The sequence below is a fragment of the Microtus oregoni genome, unplaced genomic scaffold, assembly GCF_018167655.1.
Source record: "Microtus oregoni isolate MIOR12 unplaced genomic scaffold, Mior012 000015F_ref0000493, whole genome shotgun sequence".
In the NCBI taxonomy this organism is placed as follows: Eukaryota; Metazoa; Chordata; class Mammalia; order Rodentia; family Cricetidae; genus Microtus; species Microtus oregoni.
In genome coordinates, this window is record NW_024543074.1 from 28,866,399 (window position 1) to 28,882,996 (window position 16,598).

General features: G+C 50.3%; 3 protein-coding genes and 3 non-coding genes across 8 annotated transcripts; 5 read left to right on the forward strand and 1 right to left on the reverse strand.

Annotated features, from left to right (window-relative positions):
• The first annotated feature begins 472 nt into the window (after window positions 1–472).
• Senp3 (SUMO specific peptidase 3) lies at window positions 473–9,505 on the forward strand. The gene is made up of 11 exons (XM_041664067.1): window positions 473–712; window positions 1,512–2,222; window positions 3,004–3,243; window positions 3,332–3,443; window positions 3,785–3,932; window positions 4,055–4,102; window positions 5,103–5,180; window positions 8,220–8,357; window positions 8,489–8,572; window positions 8,669–8,719; window positions 9,137–9,505. The coding sequence occupies exons 2-11, from the start codon at window positions 1,523–1,525 to the stop codon at window positions 9,245–9,247; spliced, it is 1,710 nt and encodes a 569-aa protein (XP_041520001.1). The 5' UTR covers window positions 473–712; window positions 1,512–1,522; the 3' UTR covers window positions 9,248–9,505.
• LOC121456188 lies at window positions 8,351–11,653 on the reverse strand. 3 transcript variants are annotated; one of them, XR_005975612.1, is made up of 3 exons: window positions 10,609–11,653; window positions 9,893–10,050; window positions 8,351–8,817 (listed from the first exon to the last, which is right to left on the reverse strand). XR_005975612.1 is itself a non-coding variant. In XM_041664070.1 (2 exons), exons 1-2 carry the CDS (start codon window positions 11,181–11,183, stop codon window positions 10,017–10,019), a joined length of 609 nt encoding a protein of 202 aa, XP_041520004.1. In that variant the 5' UTR covers window positions 11,184–11,653; the 3' UTR covers window positions 9,522–10,016. The 3 variants fall into 3 exon arrangements, 1 of the variants encoding a protein (XP_041520004.1); XR_005975613.1 differs by lacking the exon at window positions 8,351–8,817 and having other exon boundaries at window positions 9,522–10,050; window positions 10,546–11,653; XM_041664070.1 differs by lacking the exon at window positions 8,351–8,817 and having other exon boundaries at window positions 9,522–10,050.
• Eif4a1 (eukaryotic translation initiation factor 4A1) lies at window positions 10,400–15,888 on the forward strand. Its single transcript, XM_041664068.1, has 11 exons — window positions 10,400–10,508; window positions 11,755–11,803; window positions 11,991–12,123; window positions 12,371–12,510; window positions 13,572–13,740; window positions 14,064–14,173; window positions 14,276–14,419; window positions 14,497–14,634; window positions 14,719–14,808; window positions 15,052–15,131; window positions 15,216–15,888. The coding sequence occupies exons 1-11, from the start codon at window positions 10,486–10,488 to the stop codon at window positions 15,358–15,360; spliced, it is 1,221 nt and encodes a 406-aa protein (XP_041520002.1). The 5' UTR covers window positions 10,400–10,485; the 3' UTR covers window positions 15,361–15,888.
• LOC121457206 lies at window positions 12,713–12,856 on the forward strand. The gene has a single exon (XR_005975705.1). It is a non-coding gene; the product is annotated as a small nucleolar RNA SNORA48 (small nucleolar RNA).
• LOC121457219 lies at window positions 13,829–13,969 on the forward strand. Its single transcript, XR_005975716.1, has one exon. It is a non-coding gene; the product is annotated as a small nucleolar RNA SNORD10 (small nucleolar RNA).
• LOC121457193 lies at window positions 14,852–14,991 on the forward strand. The gene has a single exon (XR_005975693.1). It is a non-coding gene; the product is annotated as a small nucleolar RNA SNORA67 (small nucleolar RNA).
• Window positions 15,889–16,598: the final 710 nt, after the last annotated feature.

Consider the following 16,598-nt stretch of genomic DNA (forward strand, 5'->3'; position numbering starts at 1 on the left):
AATGGACGCCCTGGCAGTGTCTCACTCTTGAATCAAACCCTGCGTAAAGTTGAAAAAAAAAGAAAGCGTGTCGGCCCCCACGCCGCCTCCGTTTCCCCGGGCGGCAAGCCTCTGGCCAGTCCCCTTAGACCCCCTGACATGCCAGCCATGCTCTGGGAAGCCCACTGGATCAGCTCGGGCTCAGGCCACCAAGGAACAGAGAGCATCGTGTGGCTCCGACGTAGAGCGTGAGGCCGGACGCGACACGCAGACGTAAAAGGGCGAGCGGCGGGGCTGCCACGCGCGGCGAGCCAGGCAGCTGTGCGCAGGCTCGGCCCCGCGTGGCGCTCGAGGGCGGGACCGGCCGGTGGCCTGCACGCTTTCAGGTAGGCGGGACCGGGCAGAAGCTGGCCGCGCCGGCGCCGCTCGCCGGGTGTGACGTACTAACCCTGCGCCGCCAGCGGCGGTGGGCCTGGGGCTCGCGGGAGGGGAAGGAGGAGGAGGGGTGGTGGCGGTGGTGGAGGTGGAGGTGGAGGTGGAGGCTAAAGCCGTGCTAGAGGCGGCCGCGGCGGGACGGCACGGCGCGCGGCCCGGAGCGTTGGCATCGTGAATTGAGACGGCTCCATCTGAAGACAGCAGGAGTGGCGGGGCCGCCGCCGTCCGAAAGATGAGCCGGAAAGCCTGAGGTGGAGACACCCGCCTTGGGGCCCGTGTGGCCGGCTCCCCGCTCCGGGTGAGGACGCCCCTTCCCCTCCCCCCGCCCTTCTGTGGCCTCTTCCATTCCTGGTCCTCGCACGCACCTAACTGGGCCCAAGAGGCCCTTTAAGGGACTTGAGATCCGTGTGTGCCGAACCGCCCTAGGTTTCAGAACTATACCGGGTCGGGAAGCATTCAGGTCCCCCGGGATAAGGCTGGAGAGGGGCTGGTTTGCCTGGCTCCCCGGGCTTCGTTCTCTCCTATCCTCTTGATTCGGTCGTTAAGCACCGACTCGGTTTGCTTCCAGTTTCTTTGAAAAATTTCCCCTCTTATCACCCCATTTTCTGAGCCATAACCCTGGCAGCACCTTTCCCCACACCTGAGGCGTATGTATGTGTCCCCTCCTCCCCCCATCATTCCAGGGTGAACGGGAACTTCCCACTCGGGAACAAAGTTTTCTAGTGGAAGTTGTCTTCCAGGTACACATATCGGGATTCCCGTGTTGAGGAAAGTATCCCTAAGACTTATCCTAAGGACACTCATAGTGGCATTAAAAGGGGAGCCTGGAAATACTGGGCTTCACGCTAGGAGTTTAGAAATAAAATCTAAGGTTTGCCACTTAGTCATTTTCCATTGCTTCTCTACCTGGGCAAGGGAAGAAATGACGGCAAACTCTGAAGGGTTCCTTGTGGACCAGGTTAGCTGGGAAGAGCTGAAGGTAGGGGCTTTCAGATTTTTATTTGTATCTGAAACCAGAGGGGAAATGCTGAGGAACAGCATTTCCTTTGAGGAAGGAGTAGGATGTTGATTCTGATATTGAAGTGTTTGTTTTGCAGGGTATTGGAAGATGAAAGAGACTATACAAGGGACCGGGTCTTGGGGGCCTGAGCCCCCGGGACCCGGCACCACTTACTCAAACCCCAGACGAGAACGTCTTCGTTGGCCCCTGCCCCCTAAGCCCCGGCTCAAGTCAGGTGGTGGGTTTGGGCCGGATCCTGGGTCAGGTACCACAGTGCCAACTAGACGCCTCCCTGCACCTCGGCCCTCTTTCGATGCCTCAGCTAGTGAAGAAGAGGAAGAGGAGGAGGAAGAAGAGGAGGAGGAGGAAGTAGCAGCTTGGAGGCTGCCCCCTAGATGGGGCCACCTGGGGACCTCCCAGCGTCCTCGCCCTCTGCGGCCCTCTCATAGAAAAGCCTGCTCACTGCGCCGGCGCCGAGCCATGAGAGCCTTCCAGATGCTGCTCTACTCCAAAAGCACCTCGTTGACATTCCACTGGAAGCTTTGGGGGCGCCACCGAGGCCGGCGGCAGAACCTGGCACACACCAAGAACCATCTCTCAGCCCAGGAAGGGTGTGCAACGCCACAGGTGCCGTCACCCTGCTGTCGTTTGGATTCCCCCCGGGGGCCACCCCCACCTCGACTGGGTCTGCTAGGTGCTCTCATGGCTGAGGATGGGATGAGAGGGTCTTCACCAGTGCCCTCTGGGCCCCCCATGGAGGAAGATGGACTAAGGTGGACCCCAAAGTCTCCTCTGGACCCCGACTCCGGTAAGGTGGGAGATGGAGTGGGAAGGGTGAAGAGCCGGAGCCCCAGGACGTTGTTGCTGTGGTGAGAATGGGGCCTAAGGAAAGCAGAGCTAGGTATCCAAAAGAGCTGTGGAATGATCTCATTGAGCCTTAATGTGAAAGGCCCGTTCTGGCACACACCTGTAATCTATCCCTTGGGAGGCTAAGACAGAACAGCCTAGGCTGCAGAGAAAGCTCCTGTCGTGTGGCAGTGGGAGAATCTCATTTCGAGCAGCAATGATGCTTGGAACCCACAGAGCAGCCTTGGTCTTCAGCACAGACGACAAAGGGCACTCTGGTTTAGGAAAGTCGGGCTTGTCCGTCTCAAAGCCGCCTTCCTCTCAGGTTCAGGCTTGTGCATGTCTCCACAGTTCACTCATGGCTTGTGGAATGGACCTCTAGGAGAAGGGTGTATCATCTGCAGACTAACGTTTTTATTTAGAATATCTTCTAACTCCAGCCTATGATTTATCATCCTTTCGTATGCACTGCGTACGAGGCTAGGTGTTAGCATATGTTGGCAGTGGGTAGTTCTGAAGTCTCCGAATCCTGCTCTGCTCTCCTCCTGCTGGTAAACAGGAAATCTTCCTTTTCTAAACGTTTGGATGGCCTTACATTAGGCTTGGGGGTGGGGGGACGGTGTCTTGCACTCCATAAGGCTTGCTAGATTCTGCTTCATCCATGCTCTGTGGTCCTATTTGTATGGATCAGTTCTTTTACTGGGGCCAATTTCTCATCCCTTTGCGTTTTCCATGCCTTACAGGCCTCCTCTCATGTACTCTGCCTAATGGTTTTGGGGGACTACCTGGTCCTGAAGGGGAGCGCAGCCTGGCACCCCCTGATGCCAGCATACTCATCAGCAATGTGTGCAGCATTGGGGACCATGTGGCTCAGGAACTTTTTCAGGGCTCTGACGTGGGCACTGCGGAAGAGGCAGAGCGGCCTGAGGAGAAAGCTGGCCAGCATAGTCCTCTACGGGAGGAACACGTGACCTGCGTGCAGAGTAAGCCTTTAGAGGACTTAAGTCTCCTTTTGACCACCTCCTAGGTCAGAGTCTAAAGGTCTCACCTTATTCTTCTACCTCTGCTTAGGCATCTTAGATGAATTCCTTCAAACTTATGGTAGCCTCATCCCCCTCAGCACTGATGAAGTTGTCGAGAAGCTGGAGGACATTTTCCAGCAGGAGTTCTCTACTCCCTCCAGGTGAGCTTTGAAGGAGGGCTGAGACCTTGAGGCCGGGGAGAGATGCTTTCCTCCTTTAGGGATGGATGTATGTAGGATGTGAAAGCTACAGCTGCAGGAGAGGAGGCCACAGACAAAGTCCCAAGCTCTAGAAAACAATTGGGAAGATCTTTATTTGGGATACTGTGAAACACTGAGAAGTTTATGCCTGATCTTTCCTGTGTTCTTTCTGGGGCATTGGGAGACCCTCAAAAGGACTGGTGTAAAAGGTCATTTTAGAATTTTATTCTAGATAATAGTGGATAAATAGTCTGCTCCAGCCCATTAGCTCTTATGTGATTGCAAACCTTTGGCCTATTCAGGAAGAGTCTGGTATTGCAGCTGATTCAGTCCTACCAGCGCATGCCAGGCAATGCCATGGTAAGGGGCTTCCGGGTATCCTATAAACGACACGTGCTCACCATGGATGACTTGGGGACCTTATATGGACAGAACTGGCTCAATGACCAGGTAAGAGGAGGAAGATAAAGGGACTTGAAAAAGCCTTTGGATTGTGGAGCCTTTTGCATAGGGGAACCAACCCTGTACCCATGCCACACCCTCTAGGGCAAGTTACTTTCTCTTTTCCCCAGGTGATGAACATGTATGGAGACCTGGTCATGGACACAGTCCCTGAAAAGGTAGGTCCAATCAGATTTTTTCTTTTTTTGATCCAGGGTTTCTTTGTGTAGTCCTGGATTTCCTGGAACTTGAAATGCAGACCACGCTGGCCTTGAATTTAGATCCACTTGCCTCTGCTTTCCCAGCCTAGAATTAAAGGCATCTGTCTATGTCTCCACTTGACACCAACCAGATTCTTTAATGCCCAGAACTTTGCAATGTAGGGTGACTTAGCAGTTTTTTTACATTTGCTTTCATCTTTCCCATCTTCTATAACTAGGGTCTGCGTTTGGGAGAAGAGGTGTTAAGTGGTAGGCTATTTTAAATCTGCAAGCCAATCTCTAGTGGGTTTTTTTTTTTTTTTTGGTTTTTTCGAGACAGGGTTTCTCTGTGGCTTTGGAGCCTGTCCTGGAACTAGCTCTTGTAGACCAGGCTGGTCTCGAACTCACAGAGATCCGCCTGCCTCTGCCTCCTGAGTGCTGGGATTAAAGGCGTGCGCCACCACTGCCCGACCTTAACCTTCTCTTACGATGATTTCCTATCAATTACTGGGGCGGATGGTGATGGCACATGCCTTTAATCCCAGCACTCGGGAGGCAGAGGCAGGCGGATCTCTGTGAGTTCGAGGCCAGCCTGGTCTAGCAGAGCTAGTTCCAGGACAGGACCCAAAAAATCAAAAAGCTACAGAGAAACCCTGTCTCGAAAAAAAAAAAAAAAAAGGTTAAAAACAGTTCTGTGCTGGGCAGTGGTAGCACATACCTTTAATCTTAGCACTTGGGAGGCAGAGGCAGGGGATGGGGATCTGAGTTCCAGGACAGCCAGAGTGTTACACAGAGACACCCTGTCTAAAAACAACAAAACCACAGTTCTACTGTATTGTTAAGTGAATTAGAACACCAGCTGTTGAAACCATTCCATTTAGGCTGTATGCAGTGGAGTATGGATTGGGAAGGGGAAGGGAATTCTGGGCAACTCTGAAGTCTTTTAATTCTATCCAGCTCTTTTGTGTCTTTGGCACAGGTGCATTTCTTCAACAGTTTCTTCTACGATAAACTCCGCACCAAGGGTTATGATGGGGTGAAAAGGTGGACCAAAAATGTGAGTTACTAGTTCACAACTACTTGTGCAGCACCTTGTCTTTTATATTTTAAAGTTTTGCTTTCTATGAGCCCTTTCCCCAACCCTCGTCACCATTCTGCTAAATATTAAATGTCTTGTGTACTAGGTACTACTGTAGGAAGCAAGGATACAATAGAGTAAGGAAATAATTTTGCCTTGATGAGATTAGGGTAAGTTAAATTTCAGCTAGTCGTAAAGTGTTGTGAACATATTAAAACAGTAACGACAGCATGAGAGGTGGGTACGGGTCTTACCAGACTTAGGTTAAGGCCTTCCACATCTGAATGATTGGAGTTGCCATGTGGAGTCTGGGAAACAGTGCTCTAAGCAAAAGGAACAGCAAGTATTTGAGACCCAGACAGAAAAAGAATATGCTTTGAACACAGTGACTAAGGGTAGAATGATAGAAAATTGGGCAGAGAAGATCATGTGACTTATATGACGTAAACTGACAAAGATGGATGTCACTCTGTGTACCTTGAGAAGCCATTGAAAAACTAATTGCGTTTTTACCGTGTGGATGTGTGTGCCTTGGTATGCATGTGGGGGTCAGAAGACAATGTGCAATGATCAGTTCCAGAGCTCAGACTCAGGCGGTCAGGCTTTGTGGAAGCACTGTACCTATTGAGCCATCTTCCCACTCATACCAGACTAGAGATGCTGCATGTTTGGTGCTCGGTCCGTGGTGGGATGAAAGGGGAGAGTAGCTCAGGTGAAGTAGCTGGACTGGAGTGCAAGTGGGAGATGAAGACAGCAGTGGAGAAGATACCTGGGCTTGGGACTTAAGTAATGGGAAAAATTGGGACAGGAGCAGTTTAGGGTGGACTCAAGAATTTCTGTAGGTTTCTTTGCCCTGTAATTGAAAGGCCAAGAAATTTCTACAGCAACAAAGGAACATTGGTCCTAACACCCACTTGCCTTCCTTCCTCCTGTGACTTAACACTACCTTATCTTCCTACCCTCTATCCTTCCCACCCCCCAAAAATGTAGCTAGAACTATAGCTGTGCACCGTACACCACTAGACTTCTGGCCTGGCCTGGCTCCAGGGCTTCATATCTGTGCTCAGGTTTACGCAGGGGCCTGGTGAGCCTTATTTCGTCCAGTAGTGGCAAGAATGACAACACAGCAACAAACCCTTAGCCTTTGTAAATTTATTCTTCCTGGGGTTCAGCAAGATGGCCCAGTGGGTAAAGGTACTTGCTGCCAAGCCTGATGACTTGAGTTTGATCCCTGGGACCCACATGGTGGAAGGAGAGAATCAACTTGTTCTCTGACCTCTACACATGTATTGTGACACATGTGCCCCCTTCCCATACAATAAAGTCTTTGCTGTTGCTTGCTTCTGTGATCTTGAGCAGTTACTTGCCCAATTGGCAGTTTTGTGTCTTGAGTGATACAAGAACTTGTGGTAGGATGAATATACACATTAACTGAGCCATGCATTTCATGTGGATAGTGACTAGTTTATTCCCCGTAATGAATGAGGACAGGTCCTTTTGTTCCCTTCTTGAGATAGGGCAAGGTATAGGCCAGTAAGTGTAGAAGCTGCACTTCAACCCTAGGTGTGGCACCAAAATCCTGAGTCTATTTTGTTTTTGCTTTAATTATTATAAGGTGTATTGGGTGTTCTGCCCACATGAATGTCTGCACCACATGCATGCAGTGCCATAGAAGTAAGAAGGGGCCATTGAATCCCTGGAACTTAAGTTACAGATGGTTGTGAGCCATCATGTGGGTGTTGGGGATTGAACTCAAGTCCTCAGGAAGAGCAGCCAGTGCTCTTAGTTTTTATATAAACTTTTTCCTTTAATGTATGAGTACCTGGTACCAGACAGGATCTCATAGCAGAGACTGGCCCTGAATTCCTACTTCTACCTCCTAGCTGCTGGAATTACAAGACACATGTATGTTCTGATACTTTTTTTTTTTTTTTATTTTTCGAGACAGGGTTTCTCCGTAGCTTTTGGTTCCTGTCCTGGAACTAGCTCTTGTAGACCAGGCTGGCCTCGAACTCACAGAGATCCGCCTGCCTCTGCCTCCCGAGTGCTGGGATTAAAGGCGTGCGCCACCACCGCCCGGCCTGATACTTTTTTTTAAAGTTCATTTAAATTCATTTTATGTGTATTAGTGTGAAGGTGTCAGGTGCTCTGGAACTGGAGTTACAGACAGTTGTTAGCTGCCATGTGGGTGCTGGGAATTGAACCTGGGTCCTCTGGAAGAGCAGCCAGTGCTCTTAACCGCTGAGCCATCTCTCCAGCCCTTCTGATACTTTTCTTATTTCCAACTTTCTTCACCATCAAATATCTCAACATCAGCCAGATGTGATGGTGCACGTTTTTAATCCAAGGACTAAGGAGGGAGAAGCAGGAGGATCTCTCTGATTTTTGAGGCCAGCCTGGTCTACATAGTAAGTTCCAGGACAGCCAGGGCTGTTTAGAGAGACCCTGTCTCAAAAGACCAAAAACACAAAGCAAAATCTGGGCTAGAGAAATAGCTCAGCTTATAGAGTGATTATGCAGACCTGAGTTTGATCCCCACCTAAAAAAGTCAGGCCAGGGGTAGTAGTAATATCAGTGCTGTGGAAGTGGAGATAGGTGGATTTCTGGAACTTGCTGGCCGGCCTGCCATGCTTGCTTGCTGAGTCCTAGGTCAGTGAGGGACTGTCTTAAGAAAAGGTTGACATTGTCTGAGGAAGGACACTCAGTTGTCCTCTGGCTTTCGTGTGCATGGCACACACATAGGGAATCTAAACAACAATGTAGAGATATAATTCAGTAGTAAAGGGCTTGTTTAGCATACAGCAGGTCATGAGTTGTATACCAGGCACTGCTCCTGTGTCACCCCTAGCCTCCCAATAACCTCTCATAAGTATTAACATCGAAGCTGAGCCTTCCCTCACAATCTAGGATCTGTATTTTATTTTATGACTCCTTTGCCTGTTGCATATTTTCTCTTTAGAAACCCACGGGCCTTCAGCAGATCTCTGTTGTTTCTGACCTCCAGCACTCTCTCTTCAGGTGGACATCTTCAATAAGGAACTGCTGCTGATCCCCATCCATCTGGAGGTGCACTGGTCCTTAATATCCGTGGATGTCAGGCAGCGCACCATCACCTATTTTGACTCGCAGCGCACTCTTAACCGCCGCTGCCCTAAGGTTTGAGGAGGCTGTGGGAAGACAGTAGTAAAGATGTATGGCCACTGGGCAGCAAGCCTGAGGAATGACTGTCAGACTCTGCATTCGGCTGGTAAATGATGGTGTCGCTTTCTTTTTCCTTTCCCACATAGCATATTGCCAAGTATCTGCAGGCAGAAGCCGTAAAAAAAGACCGACTGGATTTCCACCAGGGCTGGAAAGGTTACTTCAAAATGGTGAGTTTCCAGAGGGAAGTAGAATAGTGAGGTAGTGGATAGGAGGTGGGAACTGAATCCGTGACCTCTGGGATTCTCTTGCTTTCTCCTCCCTAGAATGTGGCCAGGCAGAACAACGACAGCGACTGTGGTGCCTTTGTGTTGCAGGTAAGCAAGTGCGCGGCCCCCTTGGCGCCAGTCAGTGCTTAGGGCTGTTGATGGGTTCTTGCCTCAGTTGGCTCAGCCAGTTGTAGAGCAAGGAGTACCTTTATGTGAGAGAACAGAAACCCTGCTTTCCTCTCCAGTCCTTCTCCATCCAGAGTTGGGACTGGTTCTCTGCCTTTGGTCCCAGTATAGAGGCTTCTTGACAGCCTCCCCCAATTCAATCTCTTTTTTCCCACTTGTATGTAGAGTGTTTTTCTCACTTGTATGTAGAGTGTTTTAAATCCCAGGCTATTAGATGCTAATGCCAGTCTGTATGAGAAATGGAGATTCTCTTACGGTTTGTGTGAACTGTGTAGTGCGGGTCCTGACTGGGAGGGATGCTCAGTAAACGTTCTCATGGCCTGCTTTGTTAACACCCAGTACTGCAAGCACCTGGCCCTGTCTCAGCCATTCAGCTTCACTCAGCAGGACATGCCCAAGCTTCGACGGCAGATCTACAAGGAACTGTGTCACTGCAAACTCACTGTGTGAGCCTCATACCCCAGACCCTTTAATGGGCAGGGGACAAGGGAGAGCCTTCCCAAGAAACTCGAGTTCCTCTGTCTCCCCACCCAGGTCCCTTTGGATTTTCATATTTAAATGTTTTGATTTCTGTATTTTGTTTTCTTTGCGAGAATGTTGATTTCTGATGGGAAGGGGGTGGCCACACGAGGCTTTCCTCCCTCTCTAGGGGAATGTTGCCCTGTGGCCTAGGGGCGCATCATTCCTCCTTCTGCGTTCAGGGGGCAGGAAAACTGTGGGGGTGGTGGGCGGGCAAAGGGATTACTGCCTGCCAGATCTTCAAGACTTTTTTTTATATATATAAATATATATATAAAAATGCCACGGTCCTGCTCTGGTCAATAAAGGATCCTTTGAAGATACTTAAGTGGTGGTCTTACTTGAGGGGCCTTAAATTAGTGGATGTGCCCTGTCTCAGGCCTTCCAGCTAGTGCTGTTAGCTGCCCCCTTTCAGGTCTTAAGATCTCAAAAGCCAGCTTTCTATATGTGCCAACACTTCCTCGTCCAAACAGATCCTCCAGGGCAGTATAGTGGAGGGCAGGAAGAGGAATTAGCCTCAAAAATAAGGGAGCCTGAGAGAGAAGCTGGAAACAGGCAAGTACCCTGACAACACACCTTCCTATGCCTGTTAGACAAGAAATGGGTTTCATCCTTTTCTCTCCAGTTAGGAAAACTTCCTATCCCCTGAGAGATCGATACTGGTTCCGTCATTCTTGGCGCACCGTGAACACACCAATCTTTAGTAGTCAGAAGAACAAAACTTCGGCAGGAACCTGTAGCAGAGATGTAAAGGGAAGTGGTAGTCCCGAGTGCCCGGAAGTCCCCGGAGGCTAAAGCCTCACCCCCGTCGCTTGATAGGACCCGCTGAACCATGTGACTAAGGCACGCTCGCCTCCGCACGTGTAAAGGTGCTGGGCTCCAAGATGGCTGCCCTGCCGCGAGGCCCAACTTCTATATGTCACTTCCGTACCAGCGAGAAAGGCGGGCCCTTCAGCCAATGAGGCTGCAGGGCGGGCCTCGACCTTGATAGACATTCAAATTACCCAATAGGGCGTCCGAGGTAAAGCGCCTACAAACTAACGTCACGTCGAGTTGCAGAGCGCCGGCAGGCGGGGCAGAGGCGGCCAAGCCAATGCGATGGCTGGGGCGGGGTCGGGTGCTCTATAAGTTGTCGATAGGCGGGCACTCCGCCCTAGATTGTAAGGATCATGTCTGCGAGTCAGGATTCTCGGTAAGAAAGGCATTTGCAAGCGGTGGTGGCTACTTACCCCGCCGCTCCCTTCGAAGGTCCCGCGGGGGGGAAGTTGAGAGGCCCATCGCCCAAAACCTACCAGGTTGCGAGGGGAACCGAGCCGGGAGGAACCGTCCAGAGGGGGGGCAAAGGGGAATCCATCCACGGCCGACGCTGCCACCAGCGCGGAGACGGGAAAGGGCGGAGGGCGCGAGGTTCGTCGCGAGGCCTCTGCCCGAGGGGCGGTGCGGTGCGCGGAGCCCGGGTACTGAAAGGCGAGACGAGGTCGCGACCTAGCGTGGGAAAGAGGAGAGGCGGCTGCGCGGCCCGGAGCCGGCTGGTCTGGTTGTCTCCCTGTGTCGGGCAGGGCGCGTGCGAGGGTTCCGGAGGATTCTGGCGGTACCACTCGCGACAAGCAGGGGTGTCTGGGTCTTCACGTCGCTCTTGGAATGTGGGTTGGGGAAGAAGAAACAGGCCGTTCAGGGTGCTGGTTTTCTTGACGGCCAGGACTGAGCTTAACCCCGAGGAGCGACCGCGTGAGGCACCAGGAGCCCACCCGGCGCCGGGCGGGCGGGTCCATTTTGCCGCACAAGCCGGGCAATTGGCAAACTGCGGATGGGCAGGTCCACTTTCCTTCGGGGGTGAGCGGCCTGAGGTATGGGAGGGCGACGCCATTTCTCGACGGGGGCGGGCGGGTTGCGGATTGTTTCATGGCGGGGGAGACGCCGCCGAGTGACGGAGCGAATGAGCACATGGCCGCTTGAGAGGTTCCCCTCCCCCAGTCTGCTTCGCTTGTCTGTGTTGTGCAATCTCCCCTTCAGCTAACTCGGCCGGGGCTCATTGTGCGCGAGGCCGCCACCGCCCGCGGCCTCCCACATCCGGGTACTGGGAAGGGGGGGCAGGCCGGAGGGAGTGGGGGAGGGCGCGGGCGGCATGACGTGGGGGGAAGGGGACGGCCCACCCTCGGAACTCCGAGGTGAAGGGCGGGACTTCCGGTGGCCTTGATGCCGGGGAGGAGGCGCACACGCTTTGCTCCGCCGGGCTCAGACCGTGTGGGTCTGGCAGGAGACACCGCATCTCGGCGTCTTGTGTGCGAAGGCACAGCCCGTTGATCTTCACAGGAGGGTCACTCTAAAGTGCCTCTTGACTGTCGTTTGTGAACAAATGGGAGTTGGATCGGGAATTGGCTGCTTGCTTCCGTGCTCTACTCCATCAGGAAAACAAAACTAATGCTTTGAATCAACAGATCCAGAGACAATGGCCCTGACGGGATGGAGCCCGAAGGTGTCATCGAGGTGAGACTCCACTACCCTGTCATGAATTTTCTCTCCTATTCAAATCCTTGCTGTACACGTCTGAAGCAAACAGGCGGTACCTCAGACACCTAGAATGAGGTGGCTGGCTTGGGTGGAGTGGTTGTGCAGCTTTTATTGTAAAACATGTTACTGTCTTACTAGCTTTTCATTTCCTTGCATCCTGCAGAGTAACTGGAATGAGATTGTGGATAGTTTTGATGACATGAATCTCTCAGAATCTCTCCTCCGTGGTATTTATGCCTATGGTTTTGAGAAGCCCTCTGCCATCCAGCAGCGAGCCATTCTTCCTTGTATCAAGGGTAAGAATCATTGTCAGGATAGATTTGGACTGTCCCTGACTTAGGTAGATTTTTAATGGTCGGTGACTAGCCTAGGTGGGTGTAGTTGATAATGTTTGGTGTCCTGGAGTCTGTTGTCACAATATCATGGTGACAAGAACCCCATATTTTGCATCCTTGTTTCCTTACTGATACCATGAACTCTAGGGTTCTGAATGTCTATGAGCCCAAGCTCCTTTACCAAATGGAATTCTTGATCTGATTGTAGGTTATGATGTGATTGCTCAAGCCCAGTCTGGGACTGGGAAAACAGCTACATTTGCCATATCAATTTTGCAACAGATTGAGTTAGATCTAAAGGCCACTCAGGCTTTGGTTCTGGCACCCACTCGTGAGTTGGCTCAGCAGGTAAGAGTGGTTTCTTCCTTTTTAAATGGCTGGTGGAAGAATGGCAGCAACTGAAAGGGCAGGTGCATTTTCTGTTACTGCTGGCTTTAGAATCCTTGTGGTAGCTTCTAGAGCTGTTGATTATCAACAGTTTCTGCTAGCGAAACTTTACTCAGTTCTGTGGAATCAAGCTGGCTGGGCAGGGTCAGCTGTTTTATGAAAGAATCCCTGGCAATGGGCAAAGAGACACCTTGGTGGTGGTGTTGTTCTTAAATCAGCCAGGGGCAGAGCAGATGACAGTCCTTTGTTCATCCTAGCTTGATGCCTGGCTTGGTGGCCAAAGCTGTTTCATGCCTGGGGCACAAAATCCTGATGCTAGTGTTAACTATTTAAAGCTAGTGATTATTTTGAAGCATCTGGGTGTTGATAGAAGCAAGAAATTAGAATTAACAGTGAGGGCCCTGTATATCCAGATCATTGTTTGTGTGTGTTTTGTTTGCGTACGGACTGGGGGTATAACTCAGTAGTGGAACGTGTGCCCGGCATGAGTGAAATCTTGTTTTGTGGCAGGGATGTAATAAACATGTTGGGTATGTTGTTGCATTCCGAATCCAGCCTTTGGGATGTGATGTGGCTGGAGGCTGTGAGTTCCACACCAAAGGGCTGGCCTGGGTTTTAGAGTTGCATGTAGAATGGAAAACTTACTATGAGCCTATGTGTTTAGAAATCAGGACTGCCATTTGTGATGGCAGTGGGGGGGGGGTGTCTTAAGATTAAATTGACAGGGCTGGAGAAATGTTTCAGAGGTTAAGAGCATTGCCTGCTCTTTCAAAGGTCCTGAGTTCAATTCCCAGCAACCACATGGTGGCTCACAACCATCTGTAATGGGGTCTGGTGCCCTCTTCTGGCCTGCAGGCATACACACAGACAGAATATTGTATACATAACAAATAAATAAATAATTAAAAAAAAAACAAAAAAAGATTAAATTGACAGCTGCTTTTCAGCAGGTAACGGGTAGGATAATTTAGTAAACGGCCTGTCATAGCCCAAGCTAATGGAGATGTCTCTTTTGTGTTCAGATACAAAAAGTGGTCATGGCATTAGGAGACTACATGGGTGCCTCCTGTCATGCCTGTATTGGGGGCACCAATGTGCGTGCTGAGGTGCAGAAGCTGCAGATGGAGGCTCCCCATATCATCGTGGGCACTCCTGGCCGGGTGTTTGATATGCTTAACCGGAGATACTTGTGTAAGTACTAATTTACAGTTAGTTGCTGGGTGGCTTTCCCAAGTTTCATTTCTTAGGATGCTAGTTTTCCCTTACTTAGAATTGAGTTGCTCTATGATGAACCCCATGCGTGTCATCTGAGCCCAGCTTCCCTGTTGCCTTAGCCCAGGTAGTGTTCTACTTCCCAGGGCTGTTGTCTCACTTAGCAGGGAGGTCCTGGGCAAAGGATCAGTCCTTATATTCTGAGAGCGGACTGTCTGCCCCTTGGCTGCCCTCTTACCAAGAAACTTAGTTAAATATATTTTATATTTCTTACTGTGCTTGGTATTGTTTCTGCCTTCTAGCGCCAAAATATATCAAGATGTTTGTACTGGATGAAGCAGATGAAATGCTAAGCCGTGGGTTCAAGGACCAGATCTATGATATATTCCAGAAGCTCAACAGTAACACACAGGTAAGGAAGGTGGCAGTCTTCATGGGGTAAACATGGCTTGGTTGTGATGTGAGGAGCACAAAACACCCTTGTGGCTGATCCATTTTCACCCCCACTAACTAGGTAGTTTTGTTGTCTGCTACAATGCCCTCTGATGTCCTTGAGGTGACCAAGAAGTTCATGAGAGACCCCATTCGGATTCTTGTTAAGAAGGAAGAGTTGACCCTGGAGGGTATCCGCCAATTCTACATCAATGTGGAACGAGAGGTGGGGCCCAGTGCAGGAGGCGGACCTGGTAGTAAGTTGTTGGGTATAGCCCCTGACTGATGTTTCCGGATCTCCAGGAGTGGAAGCTTGACACATTGTGTGACTTGTATGAAACCCTGACTATCACCCAGGCAGTAATCTTTATCAATACCAGAAGGAAGGTGGATTGGCTCACTGAGAAGATGCATGCCCGGGATTTCACTGTTTCTGCCATGGTAAGTTTTCTCAAATAGCTATGTGCATGTGTGTAGGTTGCCCAGAAGACACCTTGTGCTATTTGTTACATCCTTATTTTCTAGCATGGCGATATGGACCAAAAGGAACGAGATGTGATCATGAGGGAGTTCCGGTCTGGTTCTAGCAGAGTATTAATTACCACTGACCTGTTGGTGAGTAAAGGCCAGTTTAGGGAAAGCAAGAGGGGAGGAGTAAGTCCAAGGTGATTCCCTCTCCAAGGGGCTGACCAGTGCCCCTTTCAGGAACGTAGCAACTTGGAAGAAAATCTGGCATGCCTGAGGTCTGGGGAACAAGGGTTGCTTGTTGCCTTTGCCTGCCTTTGGTTGCCCACATGTATGCCTAGTCAGTCTGGGTAGATTACCTTCTGACAGCTCTTACCATCTTTCTTGACCTAGGCCAGAGGCATTGATGTGCAGCAGGTCTCCCTAGTCATCAATTACGACCTTCCCACAAACAGGGAAAACTACATCCACAGGTAAATTAAGATCTGAGGTACCAGAACTCACTTGTTCAAACTCGCGGGCACCCCTTTCTCACTTGCATATTCCTTTCTCCTTAGAATTGGCCGTGGCGGTCGCTTTGGCCGTAAAGGTGTGGCCATTAACATGGTGACGGAAGAGGACAAGAGGACTCTTCGAGACATCGAGACATTCTACAACACTTCCATTGAAGAGATGCCCCTCAATGTTGCTGACCTCATTTGAGGAGCTGTCCTGCTACCTGGCCATAGCCAGGGTTCAGTCCTGGGGGGCTGAGGAACAGCTGGAGGGGGGAGGGAAGGGAGCCAAGGGATGGACATCTTGTTTTTGGTTTTTTTTGTTTTTGGTTTTTTTTTCTCTTTGAATAAATGTCACTTTTTGAGGCAAAAAGAAGGAACCGTGAACATTTTAGACACCCTTTTCTTTGGGGTAGGCTCTGCCCCAGGCGCCGTCTCTTCCCCCCCACCCCCCAAAACACTAATCATTTCCCTAACCTAGTCAGTCACCTGATTCTAAAGGCTTTCTTACCCGGCCAAGTCTCAAAGTGAGTCAAGGGTCTAAAAGATGTCTGGCCTCATTTGCTGGACCAAATCTACAGGGAGAATCCCTGCGAGAAGTTGTCCGGGGAATTGTTCCCCAGGTGAGGGGAGCAGGGGAGAGAATATGGTAGCCATTTTTACATTGTTTTGTATAGTATTTATTGATTCAGGAAACAAACACAAGAATTCTGAATAAAAATACTTGGAAACTGCCTGTTTGGGCTTCTTGTTTGTTTCTCTGCCACCTGCTGCTTGCGTGGATCAGCTGTGCTAGTTCCTTATTGTATTTGCTGTGTTGCCTCCTTGCTGTGTGTTCCTACAAATAACAAATGAGGCACACCTTTAATCCTAGCAGAGGCCAGCCTGGTCTTCAAGAGCTAGTTCTAGGCTCCAAAAGCTACAGAGAAACAAAAAAAAAAACATGACCCACTGTATTTAAAGTGGTACTGACAGTATAATGCCCTGAACAGAAGGTTAGTCACAAGTGTCATGTGATTCCAGCCTTGAGGAACTAATAAAGAGTAATGGGGTCAAGGAGTAAGTGAAACTGAGTTCTGCATAGTCATAGCTGAGGCCCAACCCAGATATGGATGCTGATTGCCTCCTTTGAGTTGGTGGAAGAGGGCTCCCTCTGTCCTGAGAGTATGGACCAGGTTGGCCTCTTAGATCTGCCTGCCTCAGTAGTGCTGGGTTTGAAGGTGGTGCACACAGGTGGGGTTAGGTTTCTGACCAATGAGGAAAACGCATTTCTCGCCTTGTAAATAACCAAGTAGAGCAAGTTTTGCTTTAGGTAAGATCCTCTTGAGTCAACTGCCTCATTTTTCACGTGGTAAGCAAGACTTTGTACCTCCCACTCAAAAGGCCACTGCCAATCACAGCTTAGTTGTGAAAGCCAGTGACTAACATGGGAGCAGAGGTGTCTGA